Below are 18,369 nucleotides of genomic sequence, written 5' to 3' on the forward strand. Positions count from 1 at the left end.
CATTGACTCAGTACCCCCTGTGTAAAGCCTCTTATTGTAATTGTATTGTGTTACTTTTGATTTTTTTAAATGTACTTTAGTTTATTTTGTAAATATTTTCCTAACTCTTCTTGGACTGGACTGTTAGTTAAGGGATTGTAAATCAGCATTTCACGATAAGGTCCACACTTCGGCGCACGTGACAAATAAAGTTTGATTTGATTTGGATTTGAGATTACATCAAATAAAATTGTATTTGTCACGTGCGTCGAATACAACCTTGTAAGAAATGCTTATTTACAAGCTCTTTCAGAGATTACATTACATCACACACACACACGCACGCACGCACGCACGCACGCACACACACACACACGCACACACGCACACACACACACGCTCAGGTGAATCAAGTGCCATTTCCTACCAACCCAGTAGATGACGCACTGAGACAGTACTCCTGCCAAAGACGGGAAAGAAGTCATGTGCTTGTCCCGTGATCAAATGCGGAAGTGTTGAAATATATCCATAGCGACAACAGTTTACCCTCTCTATTTCATATAGATTTTGCTGTTTTATTTTCTGCATTTCTCAGAGAAATGGAAGGATATGCCAAAACATCACTTAGCACCACGTATGCTGGAGCCCCGGATTTCAGAGGGTAAGAGAGCGTTAATTATTCAGTCGTCGTATTAGATAACGTTACTAACAGTAGTTAGTTAACATTAGCCCATTCATTACATAGATAGCTTGGCGCTTTAGCCAGCACGTCAACTGGGAGGTCGCGGGAGGATTTTAAGGGGTCGCGGGACTTGTGTAAGAAAAAAATATATATAATAATAACACATTTAAAAATGTAAAATATTTTGAAAGGTAACCTCTGCATCGAAACTTTTATTTTGAAAGGATACCGCCTTACCGCTTATTGCTGCTGTATTTACACGTGTAGCGGGTCGGCAGTGGGGTTCGGTATCGGAGGGTTTTCGGGCTGCACACACTCACTGACCAAATACAATAATGTTCTCGCCCCACACGCAAAAACTGATCCAATGAAATGACAGATTTCTAGACACACACACACACACACACACACACACACACACACTGGACCAATAAAAATGTCATTCTGACACATTGTTTTGTTTTAAATGTGACATGTCGTCCAATCAGATAATACAGATTTTCAGTTAGATTGATGACAGCTAACTAACTATCCAGATGTGTTCTGCAGGCATTGCACACGTGTATAGTTAGCTGTCATTTAACTCATGTGGGCTAGCTGTCAGAGTAAAATCATGGACACATTTTTAAAATGTGCAGCTCCCTCTTCTGCTGCTTCCAATGTCAACGACAAGGCAGACAACCCTGTCGAATGGAGAAAATATAACTCTGACTTCATGGAATATGGTTTTCCATATAAAGAAGCCAGGCAGGGTGACTGTAGGCCGCTGTGCGTCCTATTCAATGAGCTGTTCACTGATGAGAGCAGGAAACCCTCCAAAAGGAAAAGACATCTGGACACCAAGCATCCAAGCCACAAAGATAAGACAGCTGACTAAGTTGGTCAACTATTTTTAAAAAGAGTTCCAGGAAAAGCAGGTGTTTTCAGACCGTCTTTAGGGACATGGAGAGGAGCACCAGCAGGTGTTTTCAGACCGTCTGCAGGGACATGGAGAGGAGCACCAGCAGGTGTTTTCAGACCGTCTGCAGGGACATGGAGAGGAGCACCAGCAGGTGTTTTCAGACCGTCTGCAGGGACATGGAGAGGAGCACCAGCATGTGTTTTCAGACCGTCTGCAGGGACATGGAGAGGAGCACCAGCAGGTGTTTTCAGACCGTCTGCAGGGACATGGAGAGGAGCACCAGCAGGTGTTTTCAGACCGTCTGCAGGGACATGGAGAGGAGCACCAGCAGGTGTTTTCAGACCGTCTGCAGGGACATGGAGAGGAGCACCAGCAGGTGTTTCCAGACCGTAAGTAGGGACATGGAGAGGAGCACCAGCAGGTGTTTTCAGACCGTCTGCAGGGACATGGAGAGGAGCACCAGCATGTGTTTTCAGACCGTCTTTAGGGACATGGAGAGGAGCACCAGCAGGTGTTTCCAGACCGTAAGTAGGGACATGGAGAGGAGCACCAGCAGGTGTTTTCAGACTGTCTGCAGGGACATGGAGAGGAGCACCAGCAGGTGTTTTCAGACCGTATGCAGGGACACGGAGAGAAGCACCAGCAGGTGTTTTCAGACCGTCTGTAGGGACATGGAGAGGAGCACCAGCAGGTGTTTTCAGACCGTCTGCAGGGACATGGAGAGGAGCACCAGCAGGTGTTTTCAGACCGTCTGTAGGGACATGGAGAGGAGCACCAGCAGGTGTTTTCAGACCGTCTGCAGGGACATGGAGAGGAGCACCAGCATGTGTTTTCAGACCGTCTGCAGGGACATGGAGAGGAGCACCAGCATGTGTTTTCAGACCGTGCTGCTCTCTAGACCCACTAGAGGGCAGCACCACTGGTCTACATTCTGAGTTTCCCCACTAGAGGGCAGAACCACTGGTCTACATTCTGAGTTTCCCCACTAGAGGGCAGAACCACTGGTCTACATTCTGAGTTTCCCCACTAGAGGGCAGCACCACTGGTCTACATTCTGAGTTTCCCCACTAGAGGGCAGCACCACTGGTCTACATTCTGAGTTTCCCCACTAGAGGGCAGCACCACTGGTCTACATTCTGTGTTTCCCCACTAGAGTGCAGCACCACTGGTCTACATTCTGAGTTTCCCCACTAGAGGGCAGCACCACTGGTCTACATTCTGAGTTTCCCCACTAGAGGGCAGCACCACTGGTCTACATTCTGAGTTTCCCCACTGGAGGGCAGCACCACTGGTCTACATTCTGAGTTTCCCCACTAGAGGGCAGCACCACTGGTCTACATTCTGAGTTTCCCCACTAGAGGGCAGCACCACTGGTCTACATTCTGAGTTTCCCCACTAGAGGGCAGCACCACTGGTCTACATTCTGAGTTTCCCCACTAGAGGGCAACACCACTGGTCTACATTCTGAGTTTCCCCACTAGAGGGCAGCACCACTGGTCTACATTCTGAGTTTCCCCACTAGAGGGCAGCACCACTGGTCTACATTCTGAGTTTCCCCACTAGAGGGCAGCACCACTGGTCTAAGGTATTTTAGCTAGCTCTATCAGTATTAACGTCCCATAGCTAACAGTAGGTCTATGCATTCAATAATATCAAACACATGCAGTTCACGTAATGTACTCACCCAGAGCCACCACCAAGACATATGATGGAGGATATATATTGTCTCTCCTGCAGGAATGACAGTTCTCTGGTATCTGCTCTGAAAACTCTTCTCTTCTTCACCATCCTGATGGTCACCCTGCCCATAGGACTGTACTTCGCATCAAAGGCATACATCTTTGAAGGTAAATCATTATTTCTTGTCTGAGAGAGGCCTAAATATCCCAATCAATATTCAAAACAATTTATTTGAATTTCCTCCTGTCTCCTCCTCCCCTCTCCTTCCTCCCACCTCTCTCTCTCTCCTCCTTCCCTCTCCTTTCTCCCACCTCTCTCTCCTCCTCCCCTCTCCTTCCTCCCACCCCTCTCTCTCCTCCTCCCCTCTCCTTCCTCCCACCCCTCTCTCTCCTCCTCCCCTCTCCTTCCTCCCACCTCTCTCCTCCTCCCCTCTCATTCCTCCCACCTCTCTCTCTCCTCCTCCCCTCTCCTTCCTCCCACCCCTCTCTCTCCTCCTCCCCTCTCCTTCCTCCCACCCCTCTCTCTCCTCCTCCCCTCTCCTTCTTCCCACCCCTCTCTCTCCTCCTCCTCCCCTCTCCTTCCTCCCACCTCTCTCTCTCTCTCCTCCTCCCCTCTCCTTCCTCCCACCCCTCTCTCTCCTCCTCCCCTCTCCTTCCTCCCACCCCTCTCTCTCCTCCTCCCCTCTCCTTCTTCCCACCCCTCTCTCTCCTCCTCCTCCCCTCTCCTTCCTCCCACCTCTCTCTCTCTCCTCCTCCCCTCTCCTTCCTCGCACCTCTCTCTTTCCTCCTCCCCTCTCCTTCCTCCCACCTCTCTCTCTCCTCCTCCCCTCTCCTTCCTCCCACCCTCTCTCTCCTCCTCCCCTCTCCTTCCTCCCACCTCTCTCTCTCCTCCTCCCCTCTCCTTCCTCCCACCTCTCTCTCTCCTCCTCCCCTCTCCTTCCTCCCACCTCTCTCTCTCCTCCTCCCCTCTCCTTCCTCCCACCTCTCTCTCTCCTCCTCCCCTCTCCTTCCTCCCACCTCTCTCTCTCCTCCTCCCCTCTTCTTCCTCCCACCCTCTCTCTCCTCCTCCCCTCTCCTGCTCTCCTCTCTCCAGGTTCCCTACAGATGTCTACCTCAGACAGTTATTTCTATGCTGCCATCGTAGCTGTGCTGGCCGTACATGTGGTTCTGGCTTTGTTTGTCTACGTGGCCTGGAACGAGGGCTCCACCAAGGACAAGGGGAAACACGACTAACCCTTAACCTGGCCGTGCTGCTGGCCCAGAGAAGGCCTGGACCAAGCCACTTCCAGCCCCAACCCAGCCTGGCTTCTCTCCATCCCCCACCCCAGCCTGGCTTCTCTCCAGCCCCAACCCAGCCTGGCTTCTCTCCATCCCCCACCCCAGCCTGGCTTCTCTCCAGCCCCCACCCTGCCTGGCTTCTCTCCAGCCCCAACCCAGCCTGGCTTCTCTCCAGCCCCCAACCCCCTGTTTGACCAGCCCCCAACCCAGCCCCCAACCACCGCCTGGCTTCTCTCCAGCCCCCACCCCACCCCCTCTGTTTGACCAGCCCCCAACCCAGCCCCCTGTTTGACCATCCCCCAACCCAGCCCCCTGTTTGACCAGCCCCCACCCAAGCCCCCTGTTTGACCAGCCCCCACCCCAGCCCCCAACCCAGCCCCCTGTTTGACCAGCCCCCTGTTTGACCAGCCCCCAACCCAGCCCCCTGTTTGACCAGCCCCCACCCCAGCCCAACCGCCATGGAGGGGTTCATACCGAGTCCATCTCCTGGTGTTAGGAGAGAATAATGTATTGGCTGTTTCTGAGCTTCTGCTCAGTGTATTTTGTAACATACTGAACACCTTCCCTGTCATGTGTTACAGCCTGTGTCATAAACTGGGCCCTGGCCAGAGACGGCCGTGAAATGCCAGTTCACAACTGGAGCGTGCATGTAGAAATGTATTGTCTGCGTCCAACCCTATTCCCTATTTAATGCACTACGTTTGACCAGGGCCCGTAAGGCTGCTTGACCAGGGCCCCGTAAGGCTGCTTGACCAGGGCCCCGTAAGGCTGCTTGACCAGGGCCCCGTGAGGCTGCTTGACCAGGGCCCCGTTGACCAAACGTAGTGGATTATACAGGGAATAAGGTGCCATTTTGTTTTCTGTGTGTTTAAATCATGTCACTGCTGTTGTGGTTGGATCCGTCCTTGTTGACCGGATTCATTTAAGAACGTTGTGTTTTTGTGCGACTGTCTGTAGACGTTTATTTTTGGTTGTAATTTGATGTCTCCAGAAGTGTAGTATAATCGTCAGGGTACTCAAGAGTAGCATTTTAACTCCAGAGTGTTTGTTATGATGAAACATTAAACAAATCAAATGATCCATACTTTGATGAACTGTGGAAACATTTTAGTTCTGTAGCAGATGCTCCTATCCAGAGTAGTGACTACTGACTGAGACACAGCAAGCACCATGCTCTACTGACTGAGACACAGCAAGCACCATGCTCTACTGACTGAGACACAGCAAGCACTATGCTCTACTGACTGAGACACAGCAAGCACCATGCTCTACTGACTGAGACAGCAAGCACCATGCTCTACTGACTGAGACAGCAAGCACCATGCTCTACTGACTGAGACAGCAAGCACCATGCTCTATTGACTGAGACACAGCAAGCACCATGCTCTACTGACTGAGACACAGCAAGCACCATGCTCTACTGACTGAGACACAGCAAGCACCATGCTCTACTGACTGAGACAGCAAGCACCATGCTCTACTGACTGAGACAGCAAGCACCATGCTCTACTGACTGAGACAGCAAGCACCATGCTCTACTGACTGAGACAGCAAGCACCATGCTCTACTGACTGAGACAGCAAGCACCATGCTCTACTGACTGAGACACAGCAAGCACCATGCTCTACTGACTGAGACAGCAAGCACCATGCTCTACTGACTGAGACAGCAAGCACCATGCTCTACTGACTGAGACAGCAAGCACCATGCTCTACTGACTGAGACAGCAAGCACCATGCTCTACTGACTGAGACAGCAAGCACCATGCTCTACTGACTGAGACAGCAAGCACCATGCTCTACTGACTGAGACAGCAAGCACCATGCTCTACTGACTGAGACAGCAAGCACCATGCTCTACTGACTGAGACACAGCAAGCACCATGCTCTACTGACTGAGACAGTCATACAGACATCATTATGTATGGCTCAGAGACACAGCAAGCACCATGCTCTCCTGACTGAGACAGTCATACAGACATCATTATGTATGGCTCAGAGACACAGCAAGCACCATGCTCTACTGACTGAGACACAGCAAGCACCATGCTCTACTGACTGAGACAGTCATACAGACATCATTATGTATGGCTCAGAGACACAGCAAGCACCATGCTCTACTGACTGAGACACAACAAGCACCATGCTCTACTGACTGAGACACAGCAAGCACCATGCTCTACTGACTGAGACAGCAAGCACCATGCTCTACTGACTGAGACACAGCAAGCACCATGCTCTACTGACTGAGACAGCAAGCACCATGCTCTACTGACTGACACAGCAAGCACCATGCTCTACTGACTGAGACACAGCAAGCACCATGCTCTACTGACTGAGACACAGCAAGCACCATGCTCTACTGACTGAGACAGCAAGCACCATGCTCTACTAACTGAGACAGTCATACAGACATCATTATGTATGGCTCAGAGACACAGCAAGCACCATGCTCTCCTGACTGAGACAGTCATACAGACATCATTATGTATGGCTCAGAGACACAACAAGCACCATGCTCTACTGACTGAGACACAGCAAGCACCATGCTCTACTGACTGAGACACAGCAAGCACCATGCTCTACTGACTGAGACACAGCAAGCACCATGCTCTACTGACTGAGACACAGCAAGCACCATGCTCTACTGACTGAGACAGCAAGCACCATGCTCTACTGACTGACACAGCAAGCACCATGCTCTACTGACTGAGACACAGCAAGCACCATGCTCTACTGACTGACACAGCAAGCACCATGCTCTACTGACTGAGACACAGCAAGCACCATGCTCTACTGACTGAGACAGCAAGCACCATGCTCTACTGACTGAGACAGCAAGCACCATGCTCTACTGACTGAGACGGCAAGCACCATGCTCTACTGACTGAGACAGCAAGCACCATGCTCTCCTGACTGAGACAGTCATACAGACATCATTATGTATGGCTCAGAGACACAGCAAGCACCATGCTCTACATACTGAGACACAGCAAGCACCATGCTCTACTGACTGAGACAGTCATACAGACATCATTATGTATGGCTCAGAGACACAGCAAGCACCATGCTCTACTGACTGAGACCGTCATACAGACATCATTATGTATGGCTCAGAGACACAGCAAGCACCATGCTCTACTGACTGAGACACAGCAAGCACCATGCTCTACTGACTGAGACAGTCATACAGCCATCATTATGTATGGCTCAGAGACACAGCAAGCACCACCAAACCACCATGCAGAACAACTCTCATCCTCAGAGTTCCTGTTAGCTCAGTGTTTTCACTGTAGTGGCTTGCGTCATCTGCTGGGCTATTGAACTTCTCATGCACATCATGCATCACAAATAATACTCATTTATAAATGGTTCCAATTAGGGGTGTGAACATTTAAATATTTAAACGACATTGGGATTGTTCATGTTTATTAATAAAAATCCCTAACCTAATGTTTTACCAAATTAAAATCACAGTGCTGTTATTAACAGGTCCCGGTCATAAAGAACAGGTCCCGGTCATAAAGAACAGGTCCCGGCCATAAAGGAACATATTTACGCTAAACAAACACCTAACGCAACAATGCTGTGACGTTTGTCATTCATGATTCACCTGACGATATGTTGACAAGAGGAAGCAAAGTACTTTAAACGAAGGAGCACCCGATGTCACAGGAAGACCTCATCAAGGACAACAGCCACCCGATGTCACAGGTAGGTCTCACCAAGGACAACAACCACCTGATGTCACAGGAAGGCCTCATCAAGGACAACAGCCACCCGATGTCACAGGAAGGCCTCATCAAGGACAACAACCACCGGATGTCACAGGAAGGCCTCATCAAGGACAACAACCACCGGATGTCACAGGAAGGCCTCATCAAGGACAACAGCCACCCGATGTCACAGGAAGGCCTCATCAAGGACAACAGCCACCCGATGTCACAGGAAGGCCTCATCAAGGACAACAGCCACCCGATGTCACAGGAAGGCCTCATCAAGGACAACAACCACCCGATGTCACAGGAAGGCCTCATCAAGGACAACAGCCACCCGAGCCACTGCCTGTTCACCCCGCTATCATCCAGAAGGCGAGGTCAGTACAGGTGCATCAAAGCAGGGACCGAGAGACTGAACAACAATACACTTATATGGGGAGGCAAGTAGCCTAGTGGTTCGAGCGTTGGACAAGTTGCCGAAAGGTTGCTGGATCGAGTCCCTGAACTGACAAGTTAAAAATCTGTCGTTCTGCCCCTGAACAGGCAGTTAACCAACTGTTCCCCTGAACAGGCAGATAACCAACTGTTCCCCTGAACAGGCAGATAACCAACTGTTCCCCTGAACAGGCAGATAACCAACTGTTCCCCTGAACAGGCAGATAACCAACTGTTCCCCTGAACAGGCAGATAACCAACTGTTCCTAGGCCGTCATTGAAAATAAGAATTTGTTCTTAACTGACTTGCCTAGTTAAATAAAAAAAAATAATAAAATATATATAGAACGTTTTTTTATAAATAGATAAGATCTTGCTACCATGGAAAGGAAAATACACTCTGATTAATTAATATTTACTTATGGCCCTGACATATTAGATGTGCAAAATATATTTCACTTTCTTTGGAATGGCAAACCAGACAAAATGAAATGGGTCTATTTATATAATGAATGTTCGTTCAGAGGGCTGAAATGATTAAATATGAAATAATTTAACCTCTCAGTCATACAAAAGTTTAATCCACCTGAAAAGACAGAACAAATGTTCTGGTTAAACTCAAATATACTAATTGATTTTCTTTTTAAAAACATTATTTGGGGAAAAAAATGATATAATAATGGTATAATAATGTTGATAATATCATAAATAGGACTGGTGGAGTTACACATACAGCTAACAGAAACATGTGGAAATGTCTGGTCTTCCCAAACCGACAACTAACTGATTGCAGCATTACCGCTCATATAGAGGAGGCAAGTGGAAGGGGGAGAAGGTGCTTGCTGTGTCAGTCAGTAGAGAAGGTAAGAAACGTGGTTGTTGGCCCTAGATTAAATAATAAAATGAGGTAAAGAAAATTGTGATAAATTAAAAAAGTATACCAGCTTAATTTAAGGACCAACAAATAGATATTTTCAATGTGCCGATTCCATGGCACATTGTTTATGAATTGACACGCAAAACAACGCCAGATTTAAAAAAATAAATAAAAAAATTTAAATAAGGTTTTCTATTCAAATTATTATACAAAATTCTTGCTACCATTATAATGTTACATATATGGGGGATACAACCATCCCAGCTCTGCAGATTTTGCTGTGAAGAGACAGAATAATTAGATCCTTTATTTTGGTACTGTCCATATGTAGCTTGTTTTTGGTCACAGGTCCAGGAATGGCTGAAGAATTGCAACATTTACCTGGAGCTAACTCTGCAGGTAGCACTGCTGGGTGATCTGAAAAGCCGTAGTCCATCGATTTAATAAAATAATATTCAGTAAAAATATGCATCTTTAATTTACAATCTGTAGAAACTATGAGAATATAAAGGTTCAGAACTTGTGAAACACCACAGCTGGAAAATGTGTCTATTTGAAATCAAGGCTGGATGTTTTTCAGAGATGGATGGAAAGGGCTTGAGGACTAAAAACAAATCAGAATTAATTTAAAAAATTGTGTCCGTAAAATGTATAAAGTATGTGTAAGTTTAAGTAGCAGCATAAGTGTTTGTCGGTTATTTTACTCCAATTAAGGGAGGGGTGGTAGAATTAGGGGATTTATTTATTCATATATGTATACACACACACACACACACACAGTGGGGCAAAAAAAGTATTTAGTCAGCCACCAATTGTGCAAGTTCTCCCACTTAAAAAGATGAGAGAGGCCTGTAATGTTCATCATAGGTACACTTCAACTATGACGGACAAAATGAGAAAAAAAAATCCAGAAAATCACATTGTAGGATTTTGAATGAATTCATTTGCAAATTATGGTGGAAAATAAGTATTTCAATGCTGCAGAAATGTTTAGGTACCCTTCCCCAGATCTGTGCCTCGACACAATCCTGTCTCGGAGCTCCACGGACAATTCCTTTCTACCTCATGGATTGGTTTTTGCTCTAGCATGCACTGTCAAACGTCAGACCTTATATAGACAGGTGTGTGCCTTTCCAAATCAAGTCCAATCAATTGAATTTACCACAGGTGGACTCCAATCAAGTTGTAGAAACATCTCAAGGATGATCAATGGAAACAGGATGCACCTGAGCTGTATTTCGAGACTCATAGCAAAGGGACTGAATAAATAAGGTATTTCCTTTTTTTAACGTTAATATATTTGCAAAATTGTCAAAAAATCTGTTTACGCTTTGTCATTATGGGGTATTGTGATGTCATTATGGGGTATTGTGATGTCATTATGGGGTATTGTGATGTCATTATGGGGTATTGTGATGTCATTATGGGGTATTGTGATGTCATTATGGGGTATTGTGTGTAGATTGATGACGAAAAAAAATTATGTAATCAATTTAAGAATAAGTGTCACGTTCTGACCTTTATTTCCGTTGTTTTGTATTTATTTAGTATGGTCAGGGCGTGAGTTGGGTGGGCAGTCTATGTTTGTTTTTCTATGTTTTGGGGCATTTCTATGTTTTCGGCCTAGTATGGTTCTCAATCAGAGGCAGGTGTCATTAGTTGTCTCTGATTGAGAATCATACTTAGGTAGCCTGGGTTGCACTGTTTGTTTGTGGGTGATTGTCTATGTTAGTGGCTTGTGTCAGCACAGGTCTCATTTTGTAGCTTCACGGTCGTATTTGGTTTATTGTTTTCGTTACTCTTTTGCATAGTGTTCAGTCTTTCTTTATTAAAGATTCACCATGGACACTTACCACGCCGCATATTGGTCCTCTGATCCTTCTCGCCTCTCCTCTTCAGACGAAGAGGAGGACGATCGTGACAATAAGGCTGTAAAGTAACAAAATGTGGAAAAGGGGAAGGGGTCTGAATACTTTCCGAATGCACTGTTTCTCAGGGATGGAAAGACACTCTTGACCTGTAAAACGACTAACCCCCCAAAAAATGAAAACTGACTCTTAATTAGTGCTTGACTTGGGCAGGAGATCAACGGAGCTGAGTACCGGCACCTCAAATGTTCAACTGCTTGATCTCCTAATCCTCTCATAGAACACTAGCTCAACAGTGTTGTGGAGCTCCAGAACCTAAATATAACCAGTACCGGAACACAAAATGAGTACCGGAATCTATTTCAGTCCAAGTCACGCACTGCCCTTACCTTATCCCTAACTTTGACCAAACCCTTAACCCTAACCTAATTTTGACCAATTCTGAAAGTACATTTTGGTTTGCAGGTCAGGAGTGTCCGTATAGCCTTTTCTGTCTGTCTCCGCGTCATGTTGAAGATTTATGGCTGGGTCTACAATGGTATCATATTCTAAAAAATGCACCCCCTCCTCTCCCCTGTAACTCTTCCCCAGGTCGTTGCTGTAAATGAGAATGTGCTCTCAGTCAACTGACCTGGTAAAATAACAGATAAGCAAATATAGCCTTTCTGTGGTGGTTCCCCCAGGTGATGACGTGTGCTCAGGGCTTGGGGCTCGGGGCACAGGGCTTGTGGCTCGGGGCTTGGGGCTCAGGGCTTGTGTCCTTAGGACTTGGGGCTCAGGGCTCAGGGCTTGTGGCTCGGAGCTTGGGGCTCAGGGCTTGTGTCCTCAGGACTTGGGGCTCAGGACTTGAGGCTCAGGGCTTGTGTCCTCAGGACTTGGGGCTCAGGGCTCGGGGCTCTGGGCTTGTGTCCTCAGGACTTGGGGCTCTGGGCTTGTGTCCTCAGGGCTTGTGTCCTCAGGGCTTGGGGCTCAGGGCTTGTGTCCTCAGGGCTTGGGGCTCTGGGCTTGGAGCTCTGGGCTTGTGTCCGCAGGGCTTGGGGCTCTGGGCTTGTGTCCTCAGGGCTTGGGGCTCAGGGCTTGTGTCCTCAGGGATTGGGGCTCAGGGCTTGTGTCCTGAGGGCTTGGGTATGGTGTCTCAGGGCTTGTGTCCTCAGGACTTGGGGCTCTGGGCTTGTGTCCTCAGGTCTTGTGTCCTCAGGGCTTGTGTCCTCAGGGCTTGGGGCTCAGGGCTTGTGGCTCAGCAGAGTTGGTTTCAACCTCTGTCTGACATGAGACCACAGGAGTCACTTAGAATGGAACGACTAACACCTGATTGGGTAAGAGGTGTGAATGTTATTCTTAGCGGAAAATAGACAGATGAACAGAAATAACATTTAGAGATTTGAGCTATGAATGGATAGATCAGGAGAACAAGCCAATCAGAACCATCTAATGGATAGATCAGGGGAACAAGCCAATAAGAACCATCTAATAGATAGATCAGGAGAACAAGCCAATCAGAACAATCTAATGGATAGATCAGGGAAACAAGCCAATCAGAATCATCTAATGGATAGATCAGGGAAACAAGCCAATCAGAACCATCTGATGGATAGATCAGGGGAACAAGCCAATCAGAACCATCTGATGGATAGATCAGGAGAACAAGCCAATCAGAACCATCTAGTGGATAGATCAGGGGAACAAGCCAATCAGAACCATCTATTGGATAGATCAGGGGAACAAGCCAATCAGAACCATCTAATGGATAGATCAGGGGAACAAGCCAATCAGAACCATCTAAAGGATAGATCAGGGGAACAAGCCAATCAGAACCATCTAATGGATAGATCAGGGGAACAAGCCAATCAGAACCATCTAATGGATAGATCAGGGGAACAAGCCAATCAGAACCATCTAATGGATAGATCAGGGGAACAAGCCAATCAGAACCATCTAATGGATAGGTCAGGGGAACAAGCCAATCAGAACCATCTAATGGATAGGTCAGGGGAACAAGCCAATCAGAACCATCTAATGGATAGGTCAGGGGAACAAGCCAATCAGAACCATCTAATGGATAGATCAGGGGAACAAGCCAATCAGAACCATCTAATGGATAGATCAGGGGAACAAGCCAATCAAAACCATCTAATGGATAGATCAGGGGAACAAGCCAATCAGAACCATCTAATGGATAGGTCAGGGGAACAAGCCAATCAGAACCATCTAATGGATAGGTCAGGGGATCTAGCCAATCAGAACCATCTAATGGATAGGTCAGGGGATCTAGCCAATCAGAACCATCTAATGGATAGGTCAGGGGATCTAGCCAATCAGAACCATCTAATGGATAGGTCAGGGGAACAAGCCAATCAGAACCATCTAATGGATAGATCAGGGGAACAAGCCAATCAGAACCATCTAATGGATAGATCAGGGGAACAAGCCAATCAAAACCATCTAATGGATAGATCAGGGGAACAAGCCAATCAAAACCATCTAATGGATAGATCAGGGGAACAAGCCAATCAGAACCATCTAATGGATAGGTCAGGGGAACAAGCCAATCAGAACCATCTAATGGATAGGTCAGGGGATCTAGCCAATCAGAACCATCTAATGGATAGGTCAGGGGATCTAGCCAATCAGAACCATCTAATGGATAGGTCAGGGGATCTAGCCAATCAGAACCATCTAATGGATAGGTCAGGGGATCTAGCCAATCAGAACCATCTAATGGATAGGTCAGGGGATCTAGCCAATCAGAACCGTCTAATGGATAGGTCAGGGGAACAAGCCAATCAGAACCATCTAATGGATAGGTCAGGGGATCTAGCCAATCAGAACCATCTAATGGATAGATCAGGGAAACAAGCCAATCAGAACCATCTAATCCCTAAATAAACACCCAGTATATAACACAAAGACATTGACTGTCCACTTTTGGAAATGTTTCAGATGTATCGTTTCTTGAATGATTCTGCAAACATCTCATTTTGCCCACTGCTCGCCCTTCTTTTTCCACTGCTCTCTCGGTCAGTGGTTCGGGCCCTCTGCCCCTCCCCTCCAAGCACAATAAATAATGTGGCATGGAGCTCAGTGGTTCGGGCCCTCTGCCCCTCCCCTCCCAACACAATAAATAATGTGGCATGGAGCTCAGTGGTTCGGGCCCTCTGCCCTCCCCTCCCAGCACAATAAATAATGTGGCATGGGACTCAGGCCTTTTGTGTCCACACAGATTCTTTCTACTGTATGTTCTGCTGGGGGTAGGCAGAAACCAGGGCGTTTTATCAGAATAACACAGAGTCTTGTTGGGGCTCTGATAAAGGGCAGCATTGTATGGTAATAGTTTATATAAGACCATATGACCGCTGTGCTGCGCTGGGCTCTGCTACGGTGCAGGGTAGTGGCTAGTGTCGCGGGAATGATTAGCATTTTACCAACGCATGGTGTTCACAAGCCAAGAGCCTTCTGATTCGATGATAAAATAAACACATTTAATTGAACCCTTCTTTGTACACATTTTGTGTACCACCACAGCTGAAGGTAAAAGCCATCATATCTCTGATTCTCTTCATTTAACCATTCGGATGATGATGTGTTGAGATTCCTGAGGAAAAGAAAAGAGATTCTGACTGTCTGAGGTGTTCTGGAGCTCTCTGAGAATTCTAGAATTCCAGACTAGAATCTAGAATGGTTCTGCAGAAAGACAGTAGTTACTGATATGAAACATCTGTTTACTCGAATACAATATCTTCTCTTGGTTTGATTTGGGCGTATTTTATGATTGGCATAGTTTAAAGACTGTTTCAAGATTGGTTATATTTCTTCAGTTACAGTAGAGGTCTTAGACAGTGTCTGTCTGAAGTTAGTTGTAAGATTCTTCTAGTGAGATGGATGTTTGAGTCGTTGCTTGGAGAATGTATCTTGGCTGGTCTGTCTGGTGTAGCCGTGTCTGTTTGTCCGTCTGTCTGAAGGTCAGGTTGCTCGGTCAGTCAGTATTAATACTTGTTGAATGGATCACATGTCTCCGTTATCGTTTCGCTATTGGCTATCGGAGCGTTACGTGGCGTGACGTTACGCCCGTGTTAGGCCATCGCCCCGAGGTTCTTAAAGCGCAGGCCAGGAATAGGCTGAGTCTTGTTTGCCGTTGCTGCGACCCGACCGCTCCAGCTCCATGGCCAGGCTACACCTGACGGTGGTGGTTTAAGGACCCGGTGCTGCCGCCACTGCCGGCGGAGACTGGTAGGACCAACAGCTCAGAGAATACTGGGACTGCTTTCTAGATCACACCCTATTCAATGGGTCCTGGTTGAAAGTAGTGCACTTTTATAGGGAAAGGGGTGCTTTTTGGGACATAGACAAGGGTTAGGTTGGGTGGTTGTTGTTTATATAGGAGGAAGGTTCTGTTTTAGTCCACGTTAGTACATTTGAGAATGAGGTTTTCTGTCCGATGTGTTTTAGTGATTTGAGCTCAAGCATTTCGGAGGATTGTTGGTTGGATACATACAGTACACCTGTGGGGTTATTTAAGAACTATTTCTTCCTCACTACATGTTTGATTGATTGCCTTTATTAAGGATTGACTCAGAGATTGTACAGTTTCATTGACTATATCAATATGTTACCAACATGTGATGTGCCTTGATGTCCCCTAATTCCTTCATTACATGTTTCCTTGACGTGGTCGTTCTTATAGAGAACCTTTGCCAGTGTGATCGAACGTCCGCTTGTATCAATACATTGTCAACAGAACTATATCCCTTCTTGTTTCTCCTCTCCAGACCTGGAATCGAAAATGAACTGGGGGTCCTTTTACGCCGTGATCAGCGGCGTAAACAGGCATTCCACCGGCATCGGCCGCATCTGGCTGTCTGTCATCTTCATCTTCAGAATCCTGGTCCTCGTGGTGGCGGCCGAGTCGGTCTGGGGCGACGAGAAGTCTGGCTTCACCTGCAACACCCAGCAGCCCGGCTGCAACTCTGTCTGCTATGACCAGTTCTTTCCCATCTCACACATCCGCCTGTGGGCCTTGCAGCTCATCCTGGTGTCCACGCCTGCTCTCCTAGTGGCCATGCATGTAGCCCATCGCAGACACATCAACAAGAAGATCCTGAAGAAGTCCGGGCGCGCTTCCCCTAAGGAGTTGGAACAAATCAAGTATCAGAAGTTTGCGATCGCAGGCGCCCTCTGGTGGACCTATATGATCAGTGTGCTGTTTAGGATCGTTCTGGAAGTCGGCTTCCTTTATATATTCTACTTGATCTACCCTGACTTCAAGATGTTCCGTCTGGTCAAGTGTGACTCGTACCCCTGCCCCAACACTGTGGACTGCTTTGTGTCGCGACCCACGGAGAAAACCATCTTCACCGTGTTCATGCTCTCCGTGTCGGGGGTGTGTGTTCTCCTCAACCTGGCCGAGGTGGCCTACCTGATTGGCAGAGCCTGTCTGAGGTGTATCCATGGTAACCAGGACAAGAATAAGGTAGCAGGGATCGGTCAGAAACTGTCCTCCTACAAACAGAATGAAATCAACCAGATGATCGCTGACCAGTCGAAGTTCAAGTTCAACGTGGGAGCTAGGAAGACCTCTATGGAGAAGGGAGAGAGGTGTTCTGCTTTCTGATAGGCTGCCTTGGAAGGGAGAGAGGTGCTCTGCTTTCTGATAGGCTGCCTTGGAAGGGAGAGAGGTGCTCTGCTTTCTGATAGGCTGCCTTGGAAGGGAGAGAGGTGCTCTGCTTTCTGATAGGCTGCCTTGGAAGGGAGAGAGGTGCTCTGCTTTCTGATAGGCTGCCCTGGAAGGGAGAGAGGTGCTCTGCTTTCTAATAGGCTGCCCTGGAAGGGAGAGAGGTGCTCTGCTTTCTAATACGCTGCCCTGGAAGGGAGAGAGGTGCTCTGCTTTCTGATAGGCTGCCCTGGAAGGGAGAGAGGTGCTCTGCTTTCTAATAGGCTGCCCTGGAAGGGAGAGAGGTGTTCTGATTTGCTGCCTATGGAGATGGGAAAGCAGGGCTCTGCTTTCTGATACGCTGTCTAGTCCTAGTTCCCACAAATGTTCACTGCTTCAAACTAATGAACTGTAACCAGCTTGTAACCATACTGGATAGAAATCCTCAATAGCTCCATCTAGTAATAACATCAATCATTCACTCGTTTATTTCTTCATCTATTTATTCTAGTGGCTGGTGCTAGGTTCTCACCATTCCTAACGGTGGTAGGATGTAGAGAAGAACAAACAAGCCCAGACAAACTCAATGCTGGATTGGAGAGAGAACTTTGTTTCATCGTGATCGACACAGTCACTGTTTTGTCTCACAACCTTGGGGCAGGAACTAGTGGATAAAGGAACATTTGTTTCGGCACATGACTTGACAAACCCATTGTATTGGAACTCACTGAGTCTCCTACAGCAGGGAGACTACTCCTACAATACGGAGATTACTCCTACAGCGTGGAGACTACTCCTACAGCAAGGAGACTACTCCTACAGCGTGGAGACTACTCCTACAGCAGGGAGACTACTCCTACAGCACAGACTACTCCTATAGACTATTCCTACAGCACAGAGACTACTCCTACAGCATGGAGACTGCTCCTACAAAGTGGAGACTACTCCTACAGCACAGAGACTACTCTTAGTCTACTCCTACAGCATGGAGACTGCTCCTACAGAATGGAGACTACTCCTACAGCACAGACTACTCCTATAGACTATTCCTACAGCACAGAGACTACTCTTAGACTACTCCTACAGCATGGAGACTGCTCCTACAGAATGGAGACTACTCCTACAGTGGGGAGACTACCCCTATAGACTACTCCTACAGCGGAGGGACTACTCCTACAGCGGAGAGACTACTCCTACAGCAAGGAGACTATTCCTACAGACTACTCCTACAGCAGGGAAACTATTCCTACGGCACGGAGACTACTCCTACAGACTACTCCTACGGCACGGAGACTACTCCTATAG

The 18,369-nt window shown here is 47.5% G+C and overlaps 2 protein-coding genes across 4 annotated transcripts; both read left to right on the top strand.

The window, feature by feature from the left end:
* The first annotated feature begins 456 nt into the window (after positions 1-456).
* On the top strand, positions 457-5,606 carry LOC118938735 (vacuolar ATPase assembly integral membrane protein vma21-like). Its single transcript, XM_036943566.1, has 3 exons — positions 457-640; positions 3,300-3,409; positions 4,335-5,606. The coding sequence occupies exons 1-3, from the start codon at positions 579-581 to the stop codon at positions 4,472-4,474; spliced, it is 312 nt and encodes a 103-aa protein (XP_036799461.1). The 5' UTR covers positions 457-578; the 3' UTR covers positions 4,475-5,606.
* Positions 5,607-14,670: 9,064 nt separating this feature from the next.
* On the top strand, positions 14,671-18,146 carry LOC110487965 (gap junction beta-1 protein-like). Of its 3 annotated transcripts, XR_005036005.1 has the most exons (3): positions 15,532-15,644; positions 16,184-17,249; positions 17,370-18,146. XR_005036005.1 is itself a non-coding variant. In XM_021559891.2 (2 exons), exon 2 carries the CDS (start codon positions 16,198-16,200, stop codon positions 17,023-17,025), a length of 828 nt encoding a protein of 275 aa, XP_021415566.2. In that variant the 5' UTR covers positions 14,671-14,945; positions 16,184-16,197; the 3' UTR covers positions 17,026-18,146. The 3 variants fall into 3 exon arrangements, 2 of the variants coding, with proteins under 2 accessions (XP_021415566.2, XP_021415565.2); XM_021559891.2 differs by lacking the exon at positions 15,532-15,644 and adding an exon at positions 14,671-14,945 and having other exon boundaries at positions 16,184-18,146; XM_021559890.2 differs by having other exon boundaries at positions 16,184-18,146.
* Positions 18,147-18,369: the final 223 nt, after the last annotated feature.

This window comes from Oncorhynchus mykiss, chromosome 14 (assembly GCF_013265735.2).
Source record: "Oncorhynchus mykiss isolate Arlee chromosome 14, USDA_OmykA_1.1, whole genome shotgun sequence".
In the NCBI taxonomy this organism is placed as follows: domain Eukaryota; kingdom Metazoa; phylum Chordata; class Actinopteri; order Salmoniformes; family Salmonidae; genus Oncorhynchus; species Oncorhynchus mykiss.